Here is a 19,204-nt window from a genome sequence, read left to right on the forward strand (position 1 = left end):
CCATTTGGTGATGGCGTGATTGTATCCTCTATGCCTTGTGTCTGTTAGCAACGGCAAGTTCAGTCTCCTGCACACCTCACATCTCATCGCAGCTTGGATATACATAATTGGGGCCGCCACGGCTATGACCACATGTTACGGTGCTTGATGTGTTAATCTAATCTCAAGAACTCCCAAGTTCCCAGATAAGGGACATGTGGCGACAAACAGGACATGATGGGTCAAGCATGTTTTACTCTAATTATGGCTGAACCCCATATTCTGTACCCGTGTTCCATCAGCACCTATGTCACATCATGATGGACTCCTGGAAATGCATGCGCTCTATATTTGCGAGGTCCTCATCTCTTCATCTGTCCAGTATGTACTCCGTATGTGATGCCGTCTTTGTCCACAACCAAACTAAACTCCGCCCAACGGCATCTAACAGGCCGTAATTACCTACGGCCCATGGATGTGTGTACTATTGAAGTCATTGATCTCGGACCAAAGAAACGAAATAGAACCATGAAAAAGCACCAAGTGTCTAATAAGCATGTCCCTTGACCCCCAAACCCCAGCATGATGTGCCGTCCGTCATTCCCATATCATATCAACAACCCCCCTTAAAAACCCCTCAAAAAGTCATCCAACGAAAGCGGCTTCCGCACAGCATTATTCAACCCTTCATGATACGTCACCCACACTCTAATCCCCCCAACGCCATTCCCTCCACCGCGAGCATTCCCATCCCGTTCTGCCAACGGTCGACTTTTCTTCTCCGACTGCTGGTGCTGTGGGATAATACGGCCAAAGAAGTCCCTCTTGACTCCAACACTGCTAACATCCTGTCCCGGAGCGGCACCGTTGTTCTCCTTGTCTGCGCCGTCTTCAGCTTCATGGTGAGAAACCAGACCCCCTGAGTGGAACCTGGCTTGACGTGCGGCGGCGTCGCGCTGGGCGAGAGCCTTTTGAAGTTCCTGGTCAAGCACCTGCCGGACGGCGAAGCGCGTGGGAGGGTTGGAGGCGGCGTAGAAGGATGCCGGGGCGGTGGGGAAGGTTGTTAGCGCGTCCAGATCACTGTTGTTGTAAACGTTAGCTCGTGAGCAGGACGGGGGTTGACAGAAAACGCGGAAGAACTTACGGATCCATGCGATACACCCACTGCGTCCTCGCCGCTGGGCCAATGGCGTTCGGGTCCTGCTCAATCTTGCCCTTTTGCAGCACCACCCCAACCTCAGCCAGCACCTGCGCTGCGCGACGGACCATGATCTTCTCCGCCTCGCGCCGGACCGAGGCAATCGGCCCGCCGCCGGATGAACCGTCCCCGCCTCCGCTCCCGCCCACTACGACCGGCTTCACATCCGGGGAGACGAGCCGGACAAGGTACGGGAGGAAGTCGGTCGCAATGTGCTCTGGGCTGCGGAAGGCACGTGACAGCGACGGTGGGAGCTGCGCATGCAAAGCCTGGAGCGCCGCGCGGTGGACCTTCTCAGCCTCGTGGGCGGCATAGTCAGCCCTGGGGCCTGAGAATGGCAGCGGTGCCGCGGCGTCTTCAGAGTCCTGTTCTCCCCAGCGAGCGGCACCATAGACCCCGGGAGCGACACCGGGGATGTGACGGCGTGGAGAGGCGAAGAGGTGGTGGCACGCGAGGATCGGCTGGGAAACATACGGCGCCAGCTCCCATTCCTGGCTGGAAAAGAGGCGCGATGAGCATGCGTCGTGGAAGTACATCCAGTCGTAGGCCAGGTTGGGTTTGGTCAGGAAGGAGTCGTCATTGAAGTCGCGCTGGGGGTACTCGAGGAAGATCTCCGTCATGATGCGGTCGTATTCGCCGGCCGTGTCGATCATCTCGGCCAGGCGGGTCATGGCATACTTCTTTTGCTGTTCGGCGAAGCCGAGCTGCGCTTGAGGTTGCTCGTGAAGGGTGTTCTTGGACACCGCGGACACGGTGCTGGTTCCCGATGGCTTGGGGAAGCCGGCACCCTCCTGGAAGATGCGCGTGACGATCTCCCGAGTACCGCCGCGGCCAAGTCCGCGAGCACCCCCTCCACCATGCGCCAGGTCGTGCATGATGTGTTGCTCAAGCCACTGGCGGGTTAGCCGAGGGGTCTCGCCAGGAGGTGTCGCGGCACGAAGACGACCAGCAACCCACTCCCCAACAACCATGACACCACGCAGATCGCCTTCAGCGTTGCTCTCAGCACCACGCTTGGCATCGATGCCGCTGGTCATGCCCCAGGCCGCCTCACAGAGCTTGCGCACGGCATCCTTCTCGCATGGGATGCCTTCCTTTTCAAAGATGGCCTTGAGGCGGTTCACCACAGCTTCGAGGCTCGGTTTGCCGACGTGGATGATCTCGGCAAGACCTGACTGACGTAGGGGACGGAGTGAGGGGTGGTAGACGTCGTTGCAGATGAGGATCAATGGCCTCATCTGACGGAAGTCGTCGCCCTTCTTTTTCTTCCTTCCCGTGGCGGTCGAGGAGCTTCCGCCACCGGCACTATTCTTCTGGTCCAAAAGGACGAGGTCAATCAGGGCCTTGACGAAGCCGCCTTCCCCTGACGCTCCAGACCCGCCGACCACGCCGTCAACTTCATCCACCACAACACACACTGGCCTGGCAACCTTGGGCTGCTTCCCCGGCTCGGCCTTGCGGTGCTCAACAGTCTTCACAGATTCGGTCGCCAGACTCGTACGGATACGGCCACGGACCACGTCCTTGCTTCTCTCATCACTGGCGTTGATCTCAAGCACATCATAGCCGGCCTGGCGCGCGCAAACATGGGCAAGGGTGGTTTTGCCCAGACCCGGCGGGCCATGAAGCATCAAGATCTTGCGGTGCGGCTTCTCTTCTTCCGGCGCCTGGTTTGGTCCTCCTCCTTGCCTGCGGACAGACGACTTGGATTTGGACGCAGCGGCGTGAGGAAACACGATGGGATCCCAGCGCTTCAGCCAGCGGAGGACCTGACGGTTGGTCAGGTCGTCGCCGCAAAGATCCATGAAGCTGCGTGCGCGGTACTTCTCGGTCCAGAGGATGGCACGGCGGGGTTTCTTCTGTGGGTTCTCGACGGGGCGGAGCGGTCGGTCGGGGTTGGCGGGTGCGGAAGTGAGGGGGCTGGTGTTGGAGGTGGGCTTGGCCTGAGCGAGCTCGGCGCGGGCGCCGTCGATGAGCTCGTGGATGGGGATGCCGTAGTAACTCTTGTGCGCACGACCTTCCTTGGTCCGAGAACGGGCTGCCACCATGGTGGCGTAGGACACAGTGGCGGCTGGCTTGCGCACGCGAATCGGGACTTCACGGCCGGAGCAGGTGGATATCCGGTAATCGGCAGAGCGCGGGTCCTCGCTGAGCAAAGAGGACAAAGTTGGGAGCCTGTCAGAACCAAACAAACGCTCGTACCGCTCTGCCTCTTCTTGGGACATTTCGAGGAGTCGACTGTCTGTGTTGGCAGCGAGTTCTTGGGTGGGGAGGGTCGAGGCTACTGTTACTGTCGACTCGTCTGCCTGAGGAGGAGGAGCAGCATCTGGCTGAGCAGGGGCGCCATTGCTGAGCATTCGACGCCTTGGAGAAGGTTGATCGATATGGCCACTGTCATTTTCATCATCGTCAGAATCGTCGGCGACAAACCCCGCAAGCACTCTGGGTTTCTTGGTGGTTTGTGACTTGGCGGTGTCGTCGGCGGGCCAGGGCCGCTTGTTGGCGTTGGGTGATAATTGTGCCAACATTTTGATCTGGATTGCTACTTCGCTCTCTTGGGCGCTCAATCGATTTTCCGTGTTCACGAGAGGATGTTGAGCTTGACTGTTTGGGTGTGGTGGATGTATAGTGGTGTGTGTTGTTTTGGGACAAGGGGACAAGGGTCGTGTAAATTGGCGATTGTTTGAAAGCGCGTGTAGCGCGTCGTGTCGCGTCCAAGGGTTACTTGCTGCTTTGAGTTAGGGTTAGGGTAACTCAGCAAAGCATCCCCTGCAAGATGTCGTCATACGTCTTGGCAAGGGTGCACCCTTGTCCAGCTTCCACTTCCCTTTGCTTGTACATGCTTTGTAGGGTTCAGGTATGACAGCCTCGACGGAATATCTTACTTGCATCTGCTGATCGGATTGAAGTATCTGCAAGTCTGTTTCAACGGAGTCACGAGAGGTTAGATCAGACGATTTTTTTTGTTTCACCGACCTAAAACTAACAACTGCTGTTTCCCTCGGATGCCGATAAGAAAGAATGTACAGAGTCTCGGGGAGCAACTACCTACCTACCAGTACGACGATGTGCGGTGATCCATGTGTAACCGCCTAGACCATCGCATCGCAATCTTAAGAGTCTAACCTGGAAGCTACATCATTTTCCCAGCCTCCAGACCGGGAATCCTTCTGGGGCTCCCTCCCATTCTGAACACCTGAGTATCTCGACGACCTCGGCCCATCAGCGTGAACTACATTCTCGTTATCCAAAGAGAACTTGTCTCCAACCTTCATCCATCATGTCCAAAACCATGGCTTCCGCTTACCTCATCCCCTTGGCCCAATGGCTCGGCGTGGCCATGCCAACGCTGTACGCTGGTATGTCATTATCTACATCCTCAGTCTGAATACATACATGTCCCTCATGATTGTCATAACCACCAGGAATTACGTTTCAGTACTCCCTCACCTTCCGCCTGTTGAGCCAGATCGCCCTGGCGCCCGACAACGTCGCCAACGAATCCAAGGCCGGCAACAACAACGACTCCCGGAAAAGAAGACAATGGCTTCTCTCAACGCAGTGGTATGCCATCTACAAGCAAGGGCCCCTCTGGGTACCGCCGTTGCTCCTCTCCGGCGGCATTGCCAATCTCTACCTGTACTTCCGCGGTCCCAACCACCACCTCGGGCCTTATCTCCGCCACTCAACCCTCGCCGCAGGGCTACTCGTGCTCTCCCTGCTGCCGCTCACCTTCTTCTACCTCGAGCCCGGCATCAACGGAGCGTGCAAATGGAAACATGCACAACTTACCAAAGAGCTGAAGGACGATCAACAAATTCTTCTCTCACCCACGGCCTTGCAAAGCATCGTCCCGGCCTCGGTCACTCACCATACTGCGACAGCGGCATCCAAGGCCTGGGCGGACAAAGCAGATATGACCGAGCTGGTGGAGGGGTGGGTAAGGAGGAACCATCTGAGGTGGGTTGTTGGGATCGCGGCTGGGGGGTTGAGTTTTCTGGGGAGTTGGGGGCTGTCGTCTTGAAAGGTTGCACTTAGACCTAGGGAGACCTTTAGGCGACGGTAAGGTATCAAGAGGAAGGGCACCGGCATTATCGGCTTCGGGAAGACCTGTTATTAGGGGGATGAGGAGCGATTTCAGGGTAGTCATCAAAAACTTCTATGAGCGCCCTCTCCAAAACCGGGCTAAACTGTTCATTATCCAAACCATCAAAGGCGCCTAGGAGTATGCTATGGGTATCAAACTCGGCCTCTCGAGGCCATCTAGCACACCTGCAACCCAGAAATAACCCATCCATCCTCTAGGAAATTCAAGCCAAAAAAAATCAAACCCATGACGAGAAAGAAAACCCAGAGAAGAGATGCGCCTGCTCCCATCTTTGCCAAACCACTCCCTCTCAGCCATTCCCCCAATCTCCCGAATAGATCCGCCCGTAAACAGCCAAAACGAACCAAAGAAAAGGAAAACGTTTCTGCATTAGTTACGGTCGTTTACCCTCAAATCCATCTCCTCCCAACCATATCGGTTTGATTGTCGACATGGTCTTTTTTCTCTTTTTCGTTCACATTGCGCCCGCCGCTGATTAGTCGCTTACTGCTGGCCATAAGGCTGCTGATAGGCCTGCTGGGGCTGCTGGGCATAGACAGGCTGCTGCTGGAACTGCTGCTGGGCATAGACAGGCTGCTGCTGGAACTGCTGCTGGGCAGGGGCCTCAGTCTTGACTTGGCCGAGCTCCTCCTGGTTCTGAACGGAATCGTCGCGGATGGAGGCGAGGATGAAGTAGACGAGGTGGACGATGGTCAGAACCCTATGTGTGAAAGCCGTGTTAGTACGTCTGTTCACGATGACAAAAGGCGACGCTGAAGTTAGGAAGCGGAAACGTACCAAGTAACGGCACCAAGGGCGGCGCAGGCAGCAAAAGAGCCGCCGACAGCCTTATGGTCCTTGTAAAAACTTCCCCAAGCCACATAGTGGCTCGCCACGCGGAGCCAGGCGGAAGCCGCGTCGGCAGACCAGGCCCAGCCAGACAGCCAGAAGATAACGGTGAGGATGTAGCCGACAAGGGCGCCAATGCGATAGAAATACTGAGGGAACTTGATCTCAAGAGCCGCGGCGCCGCCGTAGACGATAAAACTCAAGAGGGCCTGGGGAACACAATGTTAGGTGTCTGAAACCTATGGTAGGGCGAGTGGATGGCTGGGAAACATACGGCCCAGAGAGTCAGACCGCCAGGGCCTCCACCCCATCTTGACAGAGTGAAGCAAGAGAGGCAAAAGATGATGAGAGAGAGGAACAGAATGCCGCCCTTGATGTAGAGCAGCCACAGAGGTTGGGGCGGAACGCCCTTGGCGAGAAGACCGTTGACGTTGGCCATGATGTCTGATTTAGGAAGGTTGGGTCAAGACGGATGGTGTATACTTCTGTGTCTGGCTGTCTAACTTGTTGCTGGTCCAGACGAAGCGGAGATGTCGATGTCGATGTCGATGTCTGTGAATGTGTGTGTGTTGTTCTGTGGCACCAGTCATGAACACCACACAGAGGGGAGACAGCCGTCTTTTGTATTTCGTAGACGAGTACCGGGTTCTCTAACACAGATGCCCATCACTTTCAGCTTTTACGCTTCCGTTTCCCTTTCGGAGCGGCACCACTCCGGCAATGTCCCACCAAACGCCGACACCCGGCGGCCTCCCATTGCAACGGCACGATGGGAGCACCCCAAAGCATGGGTCATCAGGTGTCCGCGGTGGGGAGCGGGAGTTGAGCCACAAAAACGGAGCTATGCCAAGGCACGCCAACGTTGGCAGCGTCGTTTGTTGTCTTGGGTCACTGATCTGAAAAAGCCAAAAAAAGGACAGGACTGCGATGACTCCAGTGCAACGGAAAGACCACACAAGCACGGGACCGGGACAAGGGTGCATTTGATGCCAAAATGCCAGGTGCAGCGGGGCCGCTCGGCTGGGATTGGGTTGATTGCCTGATGGGCGGTCTTGGCGTCGTGTCATTGGCTCAAACCCTTGGACCTGGCCGATGCAGCCCAATGGACAAGGGTCTCGTGCAGCCACAAACTCTGGGTGGGGCTAACGCAGATCACATCTCGCGGCCCCACGCTAACGCTGGATTGGGCAAGGACATGGTGTGGCTTGACCTCTCCAAGCTCGACACCGCCTCACAACGTTCCTCTTGTCGCTGCAAGCAAAGAAAAAAAAGTTAGCTTTCTGGGTCATATGCAAACCATCCTCCCGCGCGGAAAACAAAGGGATTTTGAACACCACCCCTTGTTTACCTCGGTTGTTTGCTCGATTTTCTCGACGAGATCGACGAGTTGGGTTAGGTTGGAAATGTGATGTGAGGTGAACGCTACCAATTTCGCAGTGATGGCCACGAAGGTCTAGTCAAGACTGAAACCCTATCCATTGATGATTTGTCCTGACACCGCTGCGCTGGCATTGAAGCGAGACTACGAGTCAGTCGACACGTGGGGGAAATCGTCCGTATCCTCCCGTAGTTTGTGTCTTGGAGAGAAAAAAAAGAGAGTTGTCCATGAACTACATGCTGATCCCGGTTTTACCTTCTTTTGGTCTTCCCGTGTCTCTTTCGACTCAACCGTCGGATTCAACAAGCAAGAACCCCGGTACCCCAGGATTTCTGACACGGTCCTGAGACGGCGTCCACTCAGTTCGACTCGGCCGCGCGGCATGAAGAGATGGATTCTTTGAGTGTTCGCAAAGACAGGTGAAAAACGGAGCGGCACGGAGCATCTTCGCCGAGACTTCGGTACTCGTCATGGTGCAGGTCACATCGCGCCCGATGCCGCTCAACCTTAACCCATGCTTGTGTTGGCTTGCTGCGCCGCGTTGGGGCTGATGCGCTTCTTTGCTGTTGTGTTCACTTGCCCAACTGCGCACGCGCCGAGATGGGCTGGGCATGAACCAGGTTTCCGAAGAATCCCAGCGTCCAACCAACCAACTCCCAAGGGTTTCTTGTCGAGATATTTTTGCCTCACAGATGCAGTTGCGCATCGTCTCTACTGTGTTCAAATGCCGACGTTCACTGGAGATGTAGGCGCCGCACCTGCAAGCCACCGGTGTGGCTCTGTCCCCTCCTCTCATCCTGCCCTGTCCTACTCCGTAGACCTCTGATATCTCCAGCATGGAAGTCCTGCGAAGAACTTTACACAGTAGGTTCTTTCCGCAGGCACGCCATGGCTGCGCATCTGGTGACGCACCTGCGTCTCTTTGCCAGGCATCGGGCGCTCGGTGTTTACCGCACCTAACGCCCGACCAGAGTTCAACCGCTCCTGGTTGGTCACAACAGTCGATGGCCAAGGGGGTTCAGGAGGTTCGGACTGGCGTGTCCTAGGTAAGCAGGACTCCGAAGGTGTCTTTAAGTCACGGTAGCTTCAATCTACTTGGTTCGTGTTCTGCTCGCTCCGTTTCGCAACATATTAAACCGTCGCGGCGTACTAAGTAATACATCATAGGTTGGGAAATGAAGGTGAACGGTGCTGTTACACAAAACCCCATCTCTCAACCACTGACTGGCCCCCAGACGCAATCGTCTGCAAGTAGGTAGGAAGATCCGAAGCCCCAAGATTTCGGTACCGGGCGGTGTTGTTGAGGCGCGAGTCTTCGGAGATCGGGCTGTGCGGGAGTGCGGCTGGAGATTGCTGAAACACAGAACACCCACTTGTTTCTCCTGTCATTCGAGAATCTGGCTTGCAGAAACGGACATCACGGTTGAGGTGGCGGGCTTTTGACATTCGGGGTGGCGATGTTCAGCCCTATGAAGGATGTCATTATGGAACCCTATTGATGAAATTCCGGGCGCCGTAGACTCATCTGCGATGTGCATCGGGATTTCAAGATCAGCACAATTAAAGAAACGAGACCGGTTTCAGGGGATCCGATATGAACGCTGATGCGTGTGAGCGTCGAGTCATTGGTACCCAGGGCACACAGACTTGAGTGTTTGCGGAGAAGAGAATTGCGATCATCCTCCTTGCTTGATGTAAACAAATCAATTCAACAAACACCGAAAATTGTCATAGAAAATGTCTGATGCACGTCATACGAAATGCCATGAATGCCCCAGGCAACGGCTGCCAACGGCCGCTAACGGCGTGGAAGCGGCTTGTCAACCATGACCAAATTGTTCCGCGCCACACAGCCTGTCCATCTTGATCCGCCTCCCGGATTGGAAATGCGGTCGGCCTACTGCCCGTTATGTTGAGCTTAGGCATGTCGGCCATCCGATCATAGTCAGGCACAGCCAGCTCAGCCCCAGTTTTCGATGGCATCAGCGTGGAGAGGAGGCTGCTTGGGCCAGAGATAAAATGAACAAGGCTTCCCCATCTTCGTTTTCATCGAATCCTCTCCCCTATTTCCTTTCCTCCTGATGGCTCTCTCCGGATAGGAACTCAACGAGGTTCCTAGCACTTGGTAAAAGAAGGCAAACCTCCAATGAGAAACCCCATCCGTGTAAGTCTTCCATGAACGCCGCCCGCTCGCCAACCGCCCCGGCAACCCCCCAGCGCCTAGTCCAGCACCGCCATTTACTTCCTCTGATGAACCAGCCTTCCCTTCACCCACACGCTCTTCACATTCCTGTCATCCCCCGTATACACCCACTTGGCAACCCTATCCGGCCAACTCTCCCACCCAAACACATCCACGTTCCCGTGACCATCGTCCCTCTCATCCTCCCCCTCCTCTCCCACCACACCCAGCCCGATCAACTGCGCATCCCACTCCATGCCTACCTCAAACGCGCCCACCTTGTTCCCCAGCCCGACCGTCTCCGCCCCGCCACGCGTGGCCAGATACAACACCTCCTCGACGCTCAACTTCTGCCGATCCGCCTGCTCCGTCGCCTTCTCCATGGCATCAGCATCCCCTGTCCCTGAGGCCGCCGCCGACACCACCCCCGCAGCCGCGATGTGCCGGCTGACGAGCACCGCGTTCCTCGCCGCCTCCAGCACGCTCGGGCTGTAGCCACCGCTCACGTCCGACCCCAGCCCGCAGACGATGCCGCGGTCAAGCAGCCAGCGGACCCTTGCCGCGCCGCTGCCGAGCGCCGAGTTGCTGCAGGGGCAGTGGCTGACCTTGGACTTGCGCGTCGCCACCAGCTTGGCCTCGCCCTCGGTGAGGTGCACGGCGTGCGCAAGGATGGTGCGCTCGGTGAGCAGGCCGGCGGCGTCGTAGACGGCCGCGTACGAGTCGGGCTCGTGGCCGTTGTCTTCGGTGGGGATCGCGCCGGTGACGGAGGGGGGGAACAGGGATTTGACCAGGGCGATCTCGTTGACATTTTCCGAGATGTGCGTCTGGATGGGCAGCTGCTCCTGCTCCGCGAGGTCGGCGAGCCGGCGCATCAGGTCGAAGGAGCAGGCGGGCGCGAAACGCGGGGTGATGATGGGGCGGACAATGCTCATGTCCGGGTCGATGGCGCGGATGTGGGCGATGGTTTCCTTGGTGGCCGAGATGGCGGCGTCGGCGGATTCGTCGCGGTAGTAGTCCGGCGAGAGCTGGTCCATGCAGACGCGGCCGATGAGGGCGCGCTGGCCGGCGGCGAGGCAGATGTCGGCGAGGAGGTTGGTGGAGGTTGCGTCGATGGTGGCGTAGTAGGCTGCGCAAGTGGTGCCGTGGACCAGGGTGCGGCGGACCACGCGTGAGTAGACGCGCTTCGCGCGGGCCGGGTCGGCAAGGGAGGCTTCGAGAGGGAAGGTGTAGGTGTTCAGCCAGTCCAGGAGCGTGGACTGGCCGAAGATACCCGCGTTGGGGTACTGGGAGGCATGGATGTGCGTGTCTGAGCCGGTGTGAGTGCTGGGCATAAAAGGTAATGTGAATTTTGAATGAGTGAAAACCTACCGATGAAGCCGGGGATGAAGAACTGGTTATCCTCCGCGCGGACAACCTCGACGTCTTCCTCAGCCCAGCCCAGCGTCGGGAAGATGGTCTCCTTCGCCTTCGCCTCGTCGCAGTCGGTCTCAATGGCAACGATGGTGCCCGACTCGTCGACGCAGAGCGCCGTGTTGTCAAGGAACTCGAACCAGTTCAGTGACTTGCTGTGAACAAACCTGCCGAGATACAGAGTCTTCTTCGCAGCCATGGTGATAATTGGCTTGTATCAAGTGATCAGGTCGGGTGATGATGGCGTTGGGAAAAATGTTTGAGATGTGAAGTGTGAAAAGTGATGATCGAGAGATCCTCGAGTTTTATATACGTTTCTGGGTCGAAGTACTATATCCCCAGGACTGATGTGTGGGAGGGACTGTGTGCCCGTGTCAGCTTCAGTTTCTCGCCTCGAGTTTCAAGAAAATCTCCAAACCACAAACCGCGCCAACACCTGACAACTCCAAGCAAGGGCCCTCTGACTCGTCATCTGAACGGACGGAGTATCTCACTCACCTAGCAAAGCCTTTGGCGCTCCCAGCCCGCTCGGTGAGGTCGGTAATGAGCGGTCAACGGTTGATGAGTTGGCCCGACAACACGGAATAACCCGAACAGGAAATATGAGAACCTTTATTTAAGAGCTGGCGTCGGGAAGATGTCAAAGTCGAAATAGGAGCCGAACTCAAGTCACCGAGGTTGCACACAGAGTCGAGGTCAAAGGCGGACAAAGTCAAAATGTGTAAGATTGTTCAGTTTCACAACTCCTGTCAGGTAGGTCTAGATGTGATTCGTGAAAGTCAGCGACCACAAAATGTCAACCAACACCAGCATCCCGAGTCACCCAAAACACGGAGGAACTGGGCATAACTCGGACTCGAAAACCCGCCGTGCATGCCTGCTATTTAACATCTTCTCCAGGAGATGCATACTCACCAACTATATGTATGTCTGTGATATGATAAACTATACGTGCGGACGGAGTACGGAGTAGCCCATCCATACAGATATCTGGTGGACAACCAAAAACCGCTATCAGTTGCCGCCACCGCAAACTTCCCAGCCTCAGCAAACCCCCCAAAGGATTACAAACACCTCCAAGAAAAGGGGTGTGGACCACAACCCAAGCACCAAACCGTACACCGACACCGACAAGAGACAAACAGGAGGAAACTGCCCAACCCCACGCGTGGAGCCAAGCACTTCCCCATCCAAATGGAATCCGGACAACCTACCAGCGCAGCAACACAGCTGAGAGCCTCCTGCCTTCCAAGCTGTCAACCAACCTAAAGGAACTCCTTATCAGGCTGGCATCAGACGCCCAGCTGTCCATCAGGTGCAAGACGCCGAGTTCCCCCTCCCCCACCTGTTCCTTCCAGCTCCAATCACCCCCCGCTCTGTACCGCCGCCGACCGCGCTGGACCCAACAAACCCCCTCCAGGCCAGGTCCCGCCCATCGGCTCTTGGCGGGTGGAGCCGATCGAGCCTCACCGTCGGACCCCGCCCCTGCCGAGCCGCCGTGTCGGGCTGCGCCGGAGCCCGGGGACAAACCTGGGACACGTCGGCGATTGCCCGGCCCTTTGGATCCAGATCGGGCTTGGTTGAAATGGAATTGAGGGGAATATGACGACACCAGGGACATTTCGGTACCTACCTGTTTTGATGGTACCTATCGCATCGTCATTCTTATCGAATGTCCGTCTCACACAACAATTTTTGGTTGTCAATCCATCATCTAGTCTCGGACAGCGTCCTGAAGGTGGGTGCACCATCAATTGATACAATACGATGCATCGCACCAGAGGGTGCTGTCGTGGTCCAAGAAAGAATCAAGTCAAATGCATTCTTTTGCCTGGATGCGTCACTCTTCATGGCTCCATCTGAGGGCTGTGTTGGCATGAGCAATAACTAGCTCAGGAAGTTCTCGAATGTCAGCCCCAGTGAGTCCTCACAGAGCAAAGGGGCAATCGCGTCGACCACCTTGGTACCTCTCACGAACCATCTGTTAAAAGAGATAGTCTAGAGAATCAATGGTGCAGACAAAATCTGGCCTGCCCTAACAGATGGTACTTCTGCCCGTCCCGCGATGCTTCTTCCCTCTTGTCTCAGGTATGAAGGCATAGCGCCAACAACCCGGAAGGCACCAACTTCTGCACCCTGACAGTCCGACGGCGTCTGGACATCTCCAACAAGTCGCTCAACTCAGATTGAAATCCCGGCAAGAGGAAGAGAACTAAATTGAAACTCTATTCTCATTACCCAGCATCGCGTCAACGTCTAATTGTCACTAAGGTAACCGACTCGCAGCATCCCATTACAAAAACATGATCATAAAGGCGACATGAACAGCATAACATCCATTCCACTCTTCAACATACCGACACCCTTCACAAGTGTGCCGTCGCAACCGCAGCCACCTTATCACCAGCATACGAAATGCTGATGTCCACCTTCTTGACTCCGACCTTCTCAGCGGCCTCCTTGGCGGCACCGTGAAGCTGTGTTCCGTTAGCAAGTCTTCTCCTTTTCTCATTCTCGGGATGAACATACCTTGACCGTCGGCGGCCCATTGGCTTCCTTAACGATCTCAATATCCTTCATGGCCGCACCACCACCCTGGCTGGGCACGCCCAGCGCCTTGAACACGGCCTCTTTGGCGCTCCACCGGCCCGCGAAGGATGCCTGCTCTGACCTTCCAGATGCCTTAGACCGGCAGTACTCAATCTCAGCCTCAGTGAAGTTGCGCTCCACAAACGTCTCGTTCTCCGAGTTGACGGCCGACACTTCCTCGATGTCGACACCGACGCGCGTATGCGCGTTCTCGGCCCGGCGGGCATCCCTGGCGACCGCCGCCTCGAGTGACTCGGTCCTAGCGAGGAGCGCATCGAGCGATGCGGTCTTGGAATCGACGCCCGCAGACTGAATGCGAAGCTGTTCCGAGAGCTGCATGAAGTTCTTTGGGAAGGTGAGCTTGCCTGCCTCCTCCTCCTTGACGCGGGCGTCGGGGTTGAGCAGCACCGAGCTGAGCTGCTCGTCCGTGTAGGGCGCCTTGTCCTTGGCCACGAAGAGCGAGTTGTTGATAAGACCGTTGTGGAAGAAGCGGTACGCCTTCTTCTGCCGGGCCTGCACCTTGGCACAGTACTCCTTGTACGTCTGCTCGTCGAGCGTCGCGTACAGGTACCGCGGGTGCACACCGATGGCCTGTGCGCCCTTCTGACCGAAACCGAACGACGTGACCGAGAAGGCCTTGATGCCATCCGTCTGGATGCTGCGGCTCGGGTACAGGATGTAGTCGAACTGCTCCATGACCTGATCCACGTTGTCGGCGTTGCGGTTGCCCGGCACAAGACCCGTGTTGAGCACCTGCAAGCACCCGTTCATCATCCAAGCACCGGCAGCACCCTTGGGGTGACCCGTAAGGTACTTCTGGAAAATGCCGAGAACTGGATTGCCCTTGGTACGGCCGAGATGGGCGAGCTGCTGGCAGATAACCGACGACTCGTTCTTGTCATTGGCTTTGGTGGACGTGCCGTGGAACGACGCGACGCCGAGGTCATCGATGGTGAGACCCCATGTGGCAAGGGCACCACGGAGAGGGGCGATACTCGGGTCGTTCTTCCAGAAGTTGTTGCCGTAGCTGCGCAGCACCTCCTTCTTCTGCCTCTCAGCCTCCTTGGCGATGAAGCGGGTACGCTCCTCGACAAAGGTTTGAACCTCCTTCTTGTCGCGGCCTTCAGCCAGCAGCGCTTCGGCCTCGGTAGCCAGGAAGTCGAGCTCCGCCTCCTTATCCAGCTCGATCTGGCGGTGGCGGCGCTCGATCACCCGACGACGATAGTTGATGTCAAGCAGAGGCGATGGCAGCTTGCCGGGGTGCTCGCGGGCCGTCGTCAGCACACCCTGACCCGGAGCAGGCACTGAACGGCCGATCTTGTCCGAGGCGGTAGTGGTGAGCGCGAGGATGCCGTAAATAGGGACACCCATCTCCAAGGCGAGCTTGGCCGTCATGATGACCTGGACACCGCTGCCCTGAGACTCCATGAAGCCGTTACGCGTCGTGGTCGTGGGCCGAGACATCTCCCTAGGTGTGCGACCGTGCTCGAACTCGTCCACGGCGTTGCTCGTGGCCTTCATGTTGGCGAACTCGTACGAGCCCTCCTCGCCAAAGTCGTCGAAGCCACCAACGAAGCAGATGCGGGCCTTGCCCTCCATGATGGTCTCGTAACCGATATCGATCGACTCGACAGCCGTGGCACAGGCACCGACAGGAGTCTTGATGGGACCAGACGACGAGATAAGAAGCATGTTGACCCAGGCCGCCATGGTGTTGATGAAGGACTCCTGGAGGATATCGTTTTGGAGGGGCTTGTCCAGGAAGCGGTCGCGGTGCATGCCGCGAAGGGCAGCAGTACCACCCATGCCAGAGCCAACGCAGTTGCCCACCTCTGACACGTGCACGTACTTGTAGAACTCGTACGGGTCCGTGATACCCGCCGACAGCAGGGCCTCGGCCGTCGAAACGAGCACAAACAGGGCAACGGGGTCGACCTGGGAAATGATGTCGTCCGGAATGCCATAGCGCTTTGCATCCCAACCCGTCGGGATTTGGCCAGCAACCAAGCGATCGAAGCGCAGCGCCTTGGGGATCCAAAGCGACGCTCCCTTCTTGAGGCGCACCGTGTATTCGCCAGTGTCGGGGATCTCGAAGATCTCGACCTTGTCGCCGTGCTCGCGCTTGAACTCCTCGGCAGTCTCCTTGGAAGCCTGGAAAGGATCCAGGTCCTCCTCGATGACCACCTCGTGCAGCAGCTGCTTCTTGTTGGGGTCGTAGCCACCGAAGAGCTCGGGCTCGATAAGACGGATACCCGAGTGCTCCAAAATGTACTTCTCGTACTTCGGCTTGACGTCCTTGTCGTCGACGGGCTCGCCCGTCTTGGCATCAACCCAACCCGAGTATGGCTTGCCCTTGATGAGGCCGTTGTAGTTCTTGATGAGACCCATGATCCAGGCCATCTCGATGCAGCCCTCGAGCGAGAACTCTCCGTAGGCCTCCATTTCCCAACGAGTCCGCGCGTTACCCCAGGGGCCAACCTCGGCGAAGCCCGTGACCACCACCACCTTCTCAAGGTCGACCATGCCCTTGAGCTTGTCGTTGAGCGGAGCAATCTCCGTCTTCCAGTCTGGAAGCGGGGGGAAGTCGAACTTGATATTGGCGCGGGGCTCGATCACCTTCTTCTTGTAGAGAGCCTCAGCGGCCTCGCCGTTCACAACCTTGTTCTCGGCGGCCGTCTCCTTGGTGACCGCGCGACGGATTTCGCTGGTCTCGGTGAGGGACTTGCGCTCCTTGGTCATGGTCTCGTTCAGGTTAGGGATGAACTGCAGACCACCGTTCAGGTCAGCGAAGACAGGCTCGTTCTGGCAAAGATCGACGATGGCCGGTGCCATAAGACCCAGGAGGTTGAACGCCATCTCCTGCTGAGAGAAGGTGCGGACGCCATAGCGCTCGACCGCCTCGGCGACGATGTTGTTGCCCGACATGAGGCCGGTGCCGCGAGTCCAGCCGATGATGGCGCCGCAGATAGTGAGGTAGTTTGACCAATCCTCCGACACCCAACGGTTGAACAGAGTCTCAAGGCCAAGCTTAGACTCGGAATAAAGGCCGTCGCTGCCGAAGGTACCATGGTTCGGCGACAGCGGGAGAATAACCTGGGCCGGACGCGTCTCGTAACCACGGGTAGCCTTCTGGGTCTTCACCGCACCAAGCAGGCGGAGGAGGTTGGTAAGCATGATACGGTGGGCGAGCTCCGACTTGGAGTCGATGTTGTCGATCTGGCGCCCTTGCTCGGAAATGGCAGCGAAGGGAACAATGTAGTCAAGGTCCCAGCCGAGGCCATTCTTGGTGTCATAGACGTAGTTGACGAGGGCATTGATGTCTTGGACGCTACCCTGATTGAAAGGCACGACCACAAGCTGAGAGCCGCGGGCGCCGTACCGGGCGTACATGGACTGGTAGTACTCGGTGACCTCGCGCGAGTAACGGCTCGTCGTGACAATGACGTGAGCACCGCCGCTGATGAGGCCCTGAAGAACCTCGGCACCGATGGAACCAGCACCCGCGCCCGTCATGAGCACGTACTTGTTGGCAAAGGTCAAGCCATCCCTAGCGGCCTTCTCGAGGGTGGTCAGGTAGATGTCGGTCAACTTCCTGTCAAAGTCCCAGCCCTGCTGGGTCTTCTTGCGGAGGTGCAGGAACGGAATCGTCTCGGTGGTTCCCTTAGGCTTGCCCTTCTTGTGGAGGCTATTCCTGCCGCTGTCCTTGGCCATGATTTGGCTCTCGTTCATGCTGAGCGAGCGGATAATGTCGGTGTACAGAGCCTTGATTTCGGCCTGGGAGCTCTTGGAAAACTTGTACTGCTGCTTGATGAGCTTGTAAATCCGAGCAAGGTCGTTCTGGACCTTGGTGCGGTTGCCGTATTCCGAGATCTTGCCGCCCTCAGCCATTTGCTGCACGTAGGTCTCGAGCTTGCGGCAGCTGGGCCGCGGGACCTCCTCGTACGTCATGTTGCCGCGGGCATCGACTGACGTCTTGGGCCCAGTGGGGATGGAAACATCCTTGTAGACAGGATCCGCGGTGAGCACTTGGCGGCAGTTGTCGATGAGCTGGGCGCCGAGCTCCTTAGCCAGTTTGTACGTCTCGCCCCGTTCGGTCGGGCAGTTGTCAATGTGGTACTGCATGAACTCGAGAAGGGTCGGGTTGGCGCGGTTCATAACGCGGATGCACTGGCTGACAATCTCGCGGTCGACGGCCGTGAGCCTGCCAAAGATAATATCAAAGTACATGCTCAGGGCGTCTTGGCGAGCCCAGTTCCACGACGAGTCGTAGACGCGGGCCTTCAAGGCACTGAAGATGGGTTCGATGCCGGAGGCATAGAAATCGCCATGCTCGGCCATCCAGAGGTCAAGCTGGGACTGGAGCACCTTGGAGGACTCCTGAGAGGCCTGGAACGCCTTGTCGCCGGAACGGAGGTCGATCTTGAGGTAACGGGCGATGATCTCCAGCTGCTGCTTGAAAAGAGCCCGCTGGTCGCTTGTCAAGGCCTCGATGGCCGCAGGGTCCATCATCATGCCACCACCAGCGCCACCAGCTGGGCCGGCGGCCGCGGCGCTGGACAGGCTGATACCGGCGTGCGCGGCATACTTCTGGGCCACGTCGTCGAGGAAGGCCTTGGCATCGGACTCGGAGCCCAGACGTGCCGCAGGCTCCATGGTGATGGCGAACAGCAACACACCATCTTGGCGGCCTGATTGGAGACCCCATCTGGTCTCGAGGTACTTGCGGGCTGTTGTGATGTTGAAACCGCCGGGCATCTTGGACGAAATGAGACGGGCAATAAGGCCCTGGGTCGTCTTGCCGAGGTTACCATCGAAGGTAGCTTGCATTGCCGCACCGAGCTCGTCGAGTGGCGTATCTTCAGGCTTCTCGGGCGTTGTGCCAAACTCCTTGCCCAGGTCACCGAGGATCTCATTTTGCAACGTAGACTTGCCTGGAAACAAACTCACATCAGTACAAGCGTCCAGACCGATAGCTGCGATCTGCTCGACTTACCGCCAACCAAGTCCTTGATGGCTTTACTCAGAGGAACATCCTGAATGGGCTTCTTGAGCTTCTGGGCAACGATGGCGCGCACAACATCCACAGCCGGAACTGGCGCGTCTGGAACCTGGGCAGCTGGCCCAGCACTTGGCGGCGGAGGAGCAGCAGCAACTGGAGCGGCGGCAGCGGCGGCCGGAGCAGCAGCCGGCGCACTTGAGCTGGCCTGGGCGGGTGCCGGCTCGGGCTCCTCCTCGACGGGGTCGAAGTTGTAGTAGATCTCCTTGGCGTCCTTGTTGTAGCAGAGAATCTGGCGCTGAATCGACTTGGCAGCATCGAACTCTTCGTACTTGGACGCGATGGTGCGGCGGGCCATGCCGCCGAGTGTGTCGGCCGGGCCAATCTCGACGATGCGCTCAGCGAGCTGCTCGGCGAGGAACACATCTTGAGTCTCGATCCACCTCACAGGCGAGGCGAATTGGTATGCGAGAAGCTCCACGAGGAGCGTGTGAGCAAGCTCCTGCTCGACTTCGGGGCGCATGTTTGCGAATGTC

At 57.4% G+C, this 19,204-nt stretch overlaps 6 protein-coding genes across 6 annotated transcripts; 2 read left to right on the forward strand and 4 right to left on the reverse strand.

Moving 5' to 3' along the window:
• Positions 1-605: 605 nt before the first annotated feature.
• On the reverse strand, positions 606-3,705 carry VTJ04DRAFT_5439 (uncharacterized protein; the record flags this gene model as incomplete). The annotated part of the gene is made up of 2 exons (XM_069363555.1): positions 606-1,059; positions 1,124-3,705. The coding sequence occupies 2 exons, from the start codon at positions 3,703-3,705 to the stop codon at positions 606-608; spliced, it is 3,036 nt and encodes a 1,011-aa protein (XP_069220390.1).
• A 752-nt stretch (positions 3,706-4,457) lies between these two features.
• On the forward strand, positions 4,458-5,201 carry VTJ04DRAFT_5440 (uncharacterized protein; the record flags this gene model as incomplete). The annotated part of the gene is made up of 2 exons (XM_069363557.1): positions 4,458-4,536; positions 4,603-5,201. The coding sequence occupies 2 exons, from the start codon at positions 4,458-4,460 to the stop codon at positions 5,199-5,201; spliced, it is 678 nt and encodes a 225-aa protein (XP_069220391.1).
• Positions 5,202-5,338: 137 nt separating this feature from the next.
• Positions 5,339-5,708, forward strand: VTJ04DRAFT_5441 (uncharacterized protein; the record flags this gene model as incomplete). Its single annotated transcript, XM_069363558.1, has 2 exons — positions 5,339-5,402; positions 5,461-5,708. 2 exons carry the CDS (start codon positions 5,339-5,341, stop codon positions 5,706-5,708), a joined length of 312 nt encoding a protein of 103 aa, XP_069220392.1.
• Positions 5,709-5,768: 60 nt separating this feature from the next.
• VTJ04DRAFT_5442 (uncharacterized protein) lies at positions 5,769-6,552 on the reverse strand (the record flags this gene model as incomplete). The annotated part of the gene is made up of 3 exons (XM_069363559.1): positions 5,769-5,985; positions 6,063-6,322; positions 6,388-6,552. 3 exons carry the CDS (start codon positions 6,550-6,552, stop codon positions 5,769-5,771), a joined length of 642 nt encoding a protein of 213 aa, XP_069220393.1.
• A 3,177-nt stretch (positions 6,553-9,729) lies between these two features.
• Positions 9,730-11,282, reverse strand: VTJ04DRAFT_5443 (uncharacterized protein; the record flags this gene model as incomplete). Its single annotated transcript, XM_069363560.1, has 2 exons — positions 9,730-10,979; positions 11,042-11,282. The coding sequence occupies 2 exons, from the start codon at positions 11,280-11,282 to the stop codon at positions 9,730-9,732; spliced, it is 1,491 nt and encodes a 496-aa protein (XP_069220394.1).
• A 2,167-nt stretch (positions 11,283-13,449) lies between these two features.
• Positions 13,450-19,191, reverse strand: VTJ04DRAFT_5444 (uncharacterized protein; the record flags this gene model as incomplete). The annotated part of the gene is made up of 3 exons (XM_069363561.1): positions 13,450-13,560; positions 13,613-18,603; positions 18,666-19,191. 3 exons carry the CDS (start codon positions 19,189-19,191, stop codon positions 13,450-13,452), a joined length of 5,628 nt encoding a protein of 1,875 aa, XP_069220395.1.
• Positions 19,192-19,204: the final 13 nt, after the last annotated feature.

This window comes from Mycothermus thermophilus (genome assembly GCF_041956435.1).
Source record: "Mycothermus thermophilus strain CBS 625.91 unplaced genomic scaffold VTJ04scaffold_3, whole genome shotgun sequence".
NCBI lineage: Eukaryota > Fungi > Ascomycota > Sordariomycetes > Sordariales > Chaetomiaceae > Mycothermus > Mycothermus thermophilus.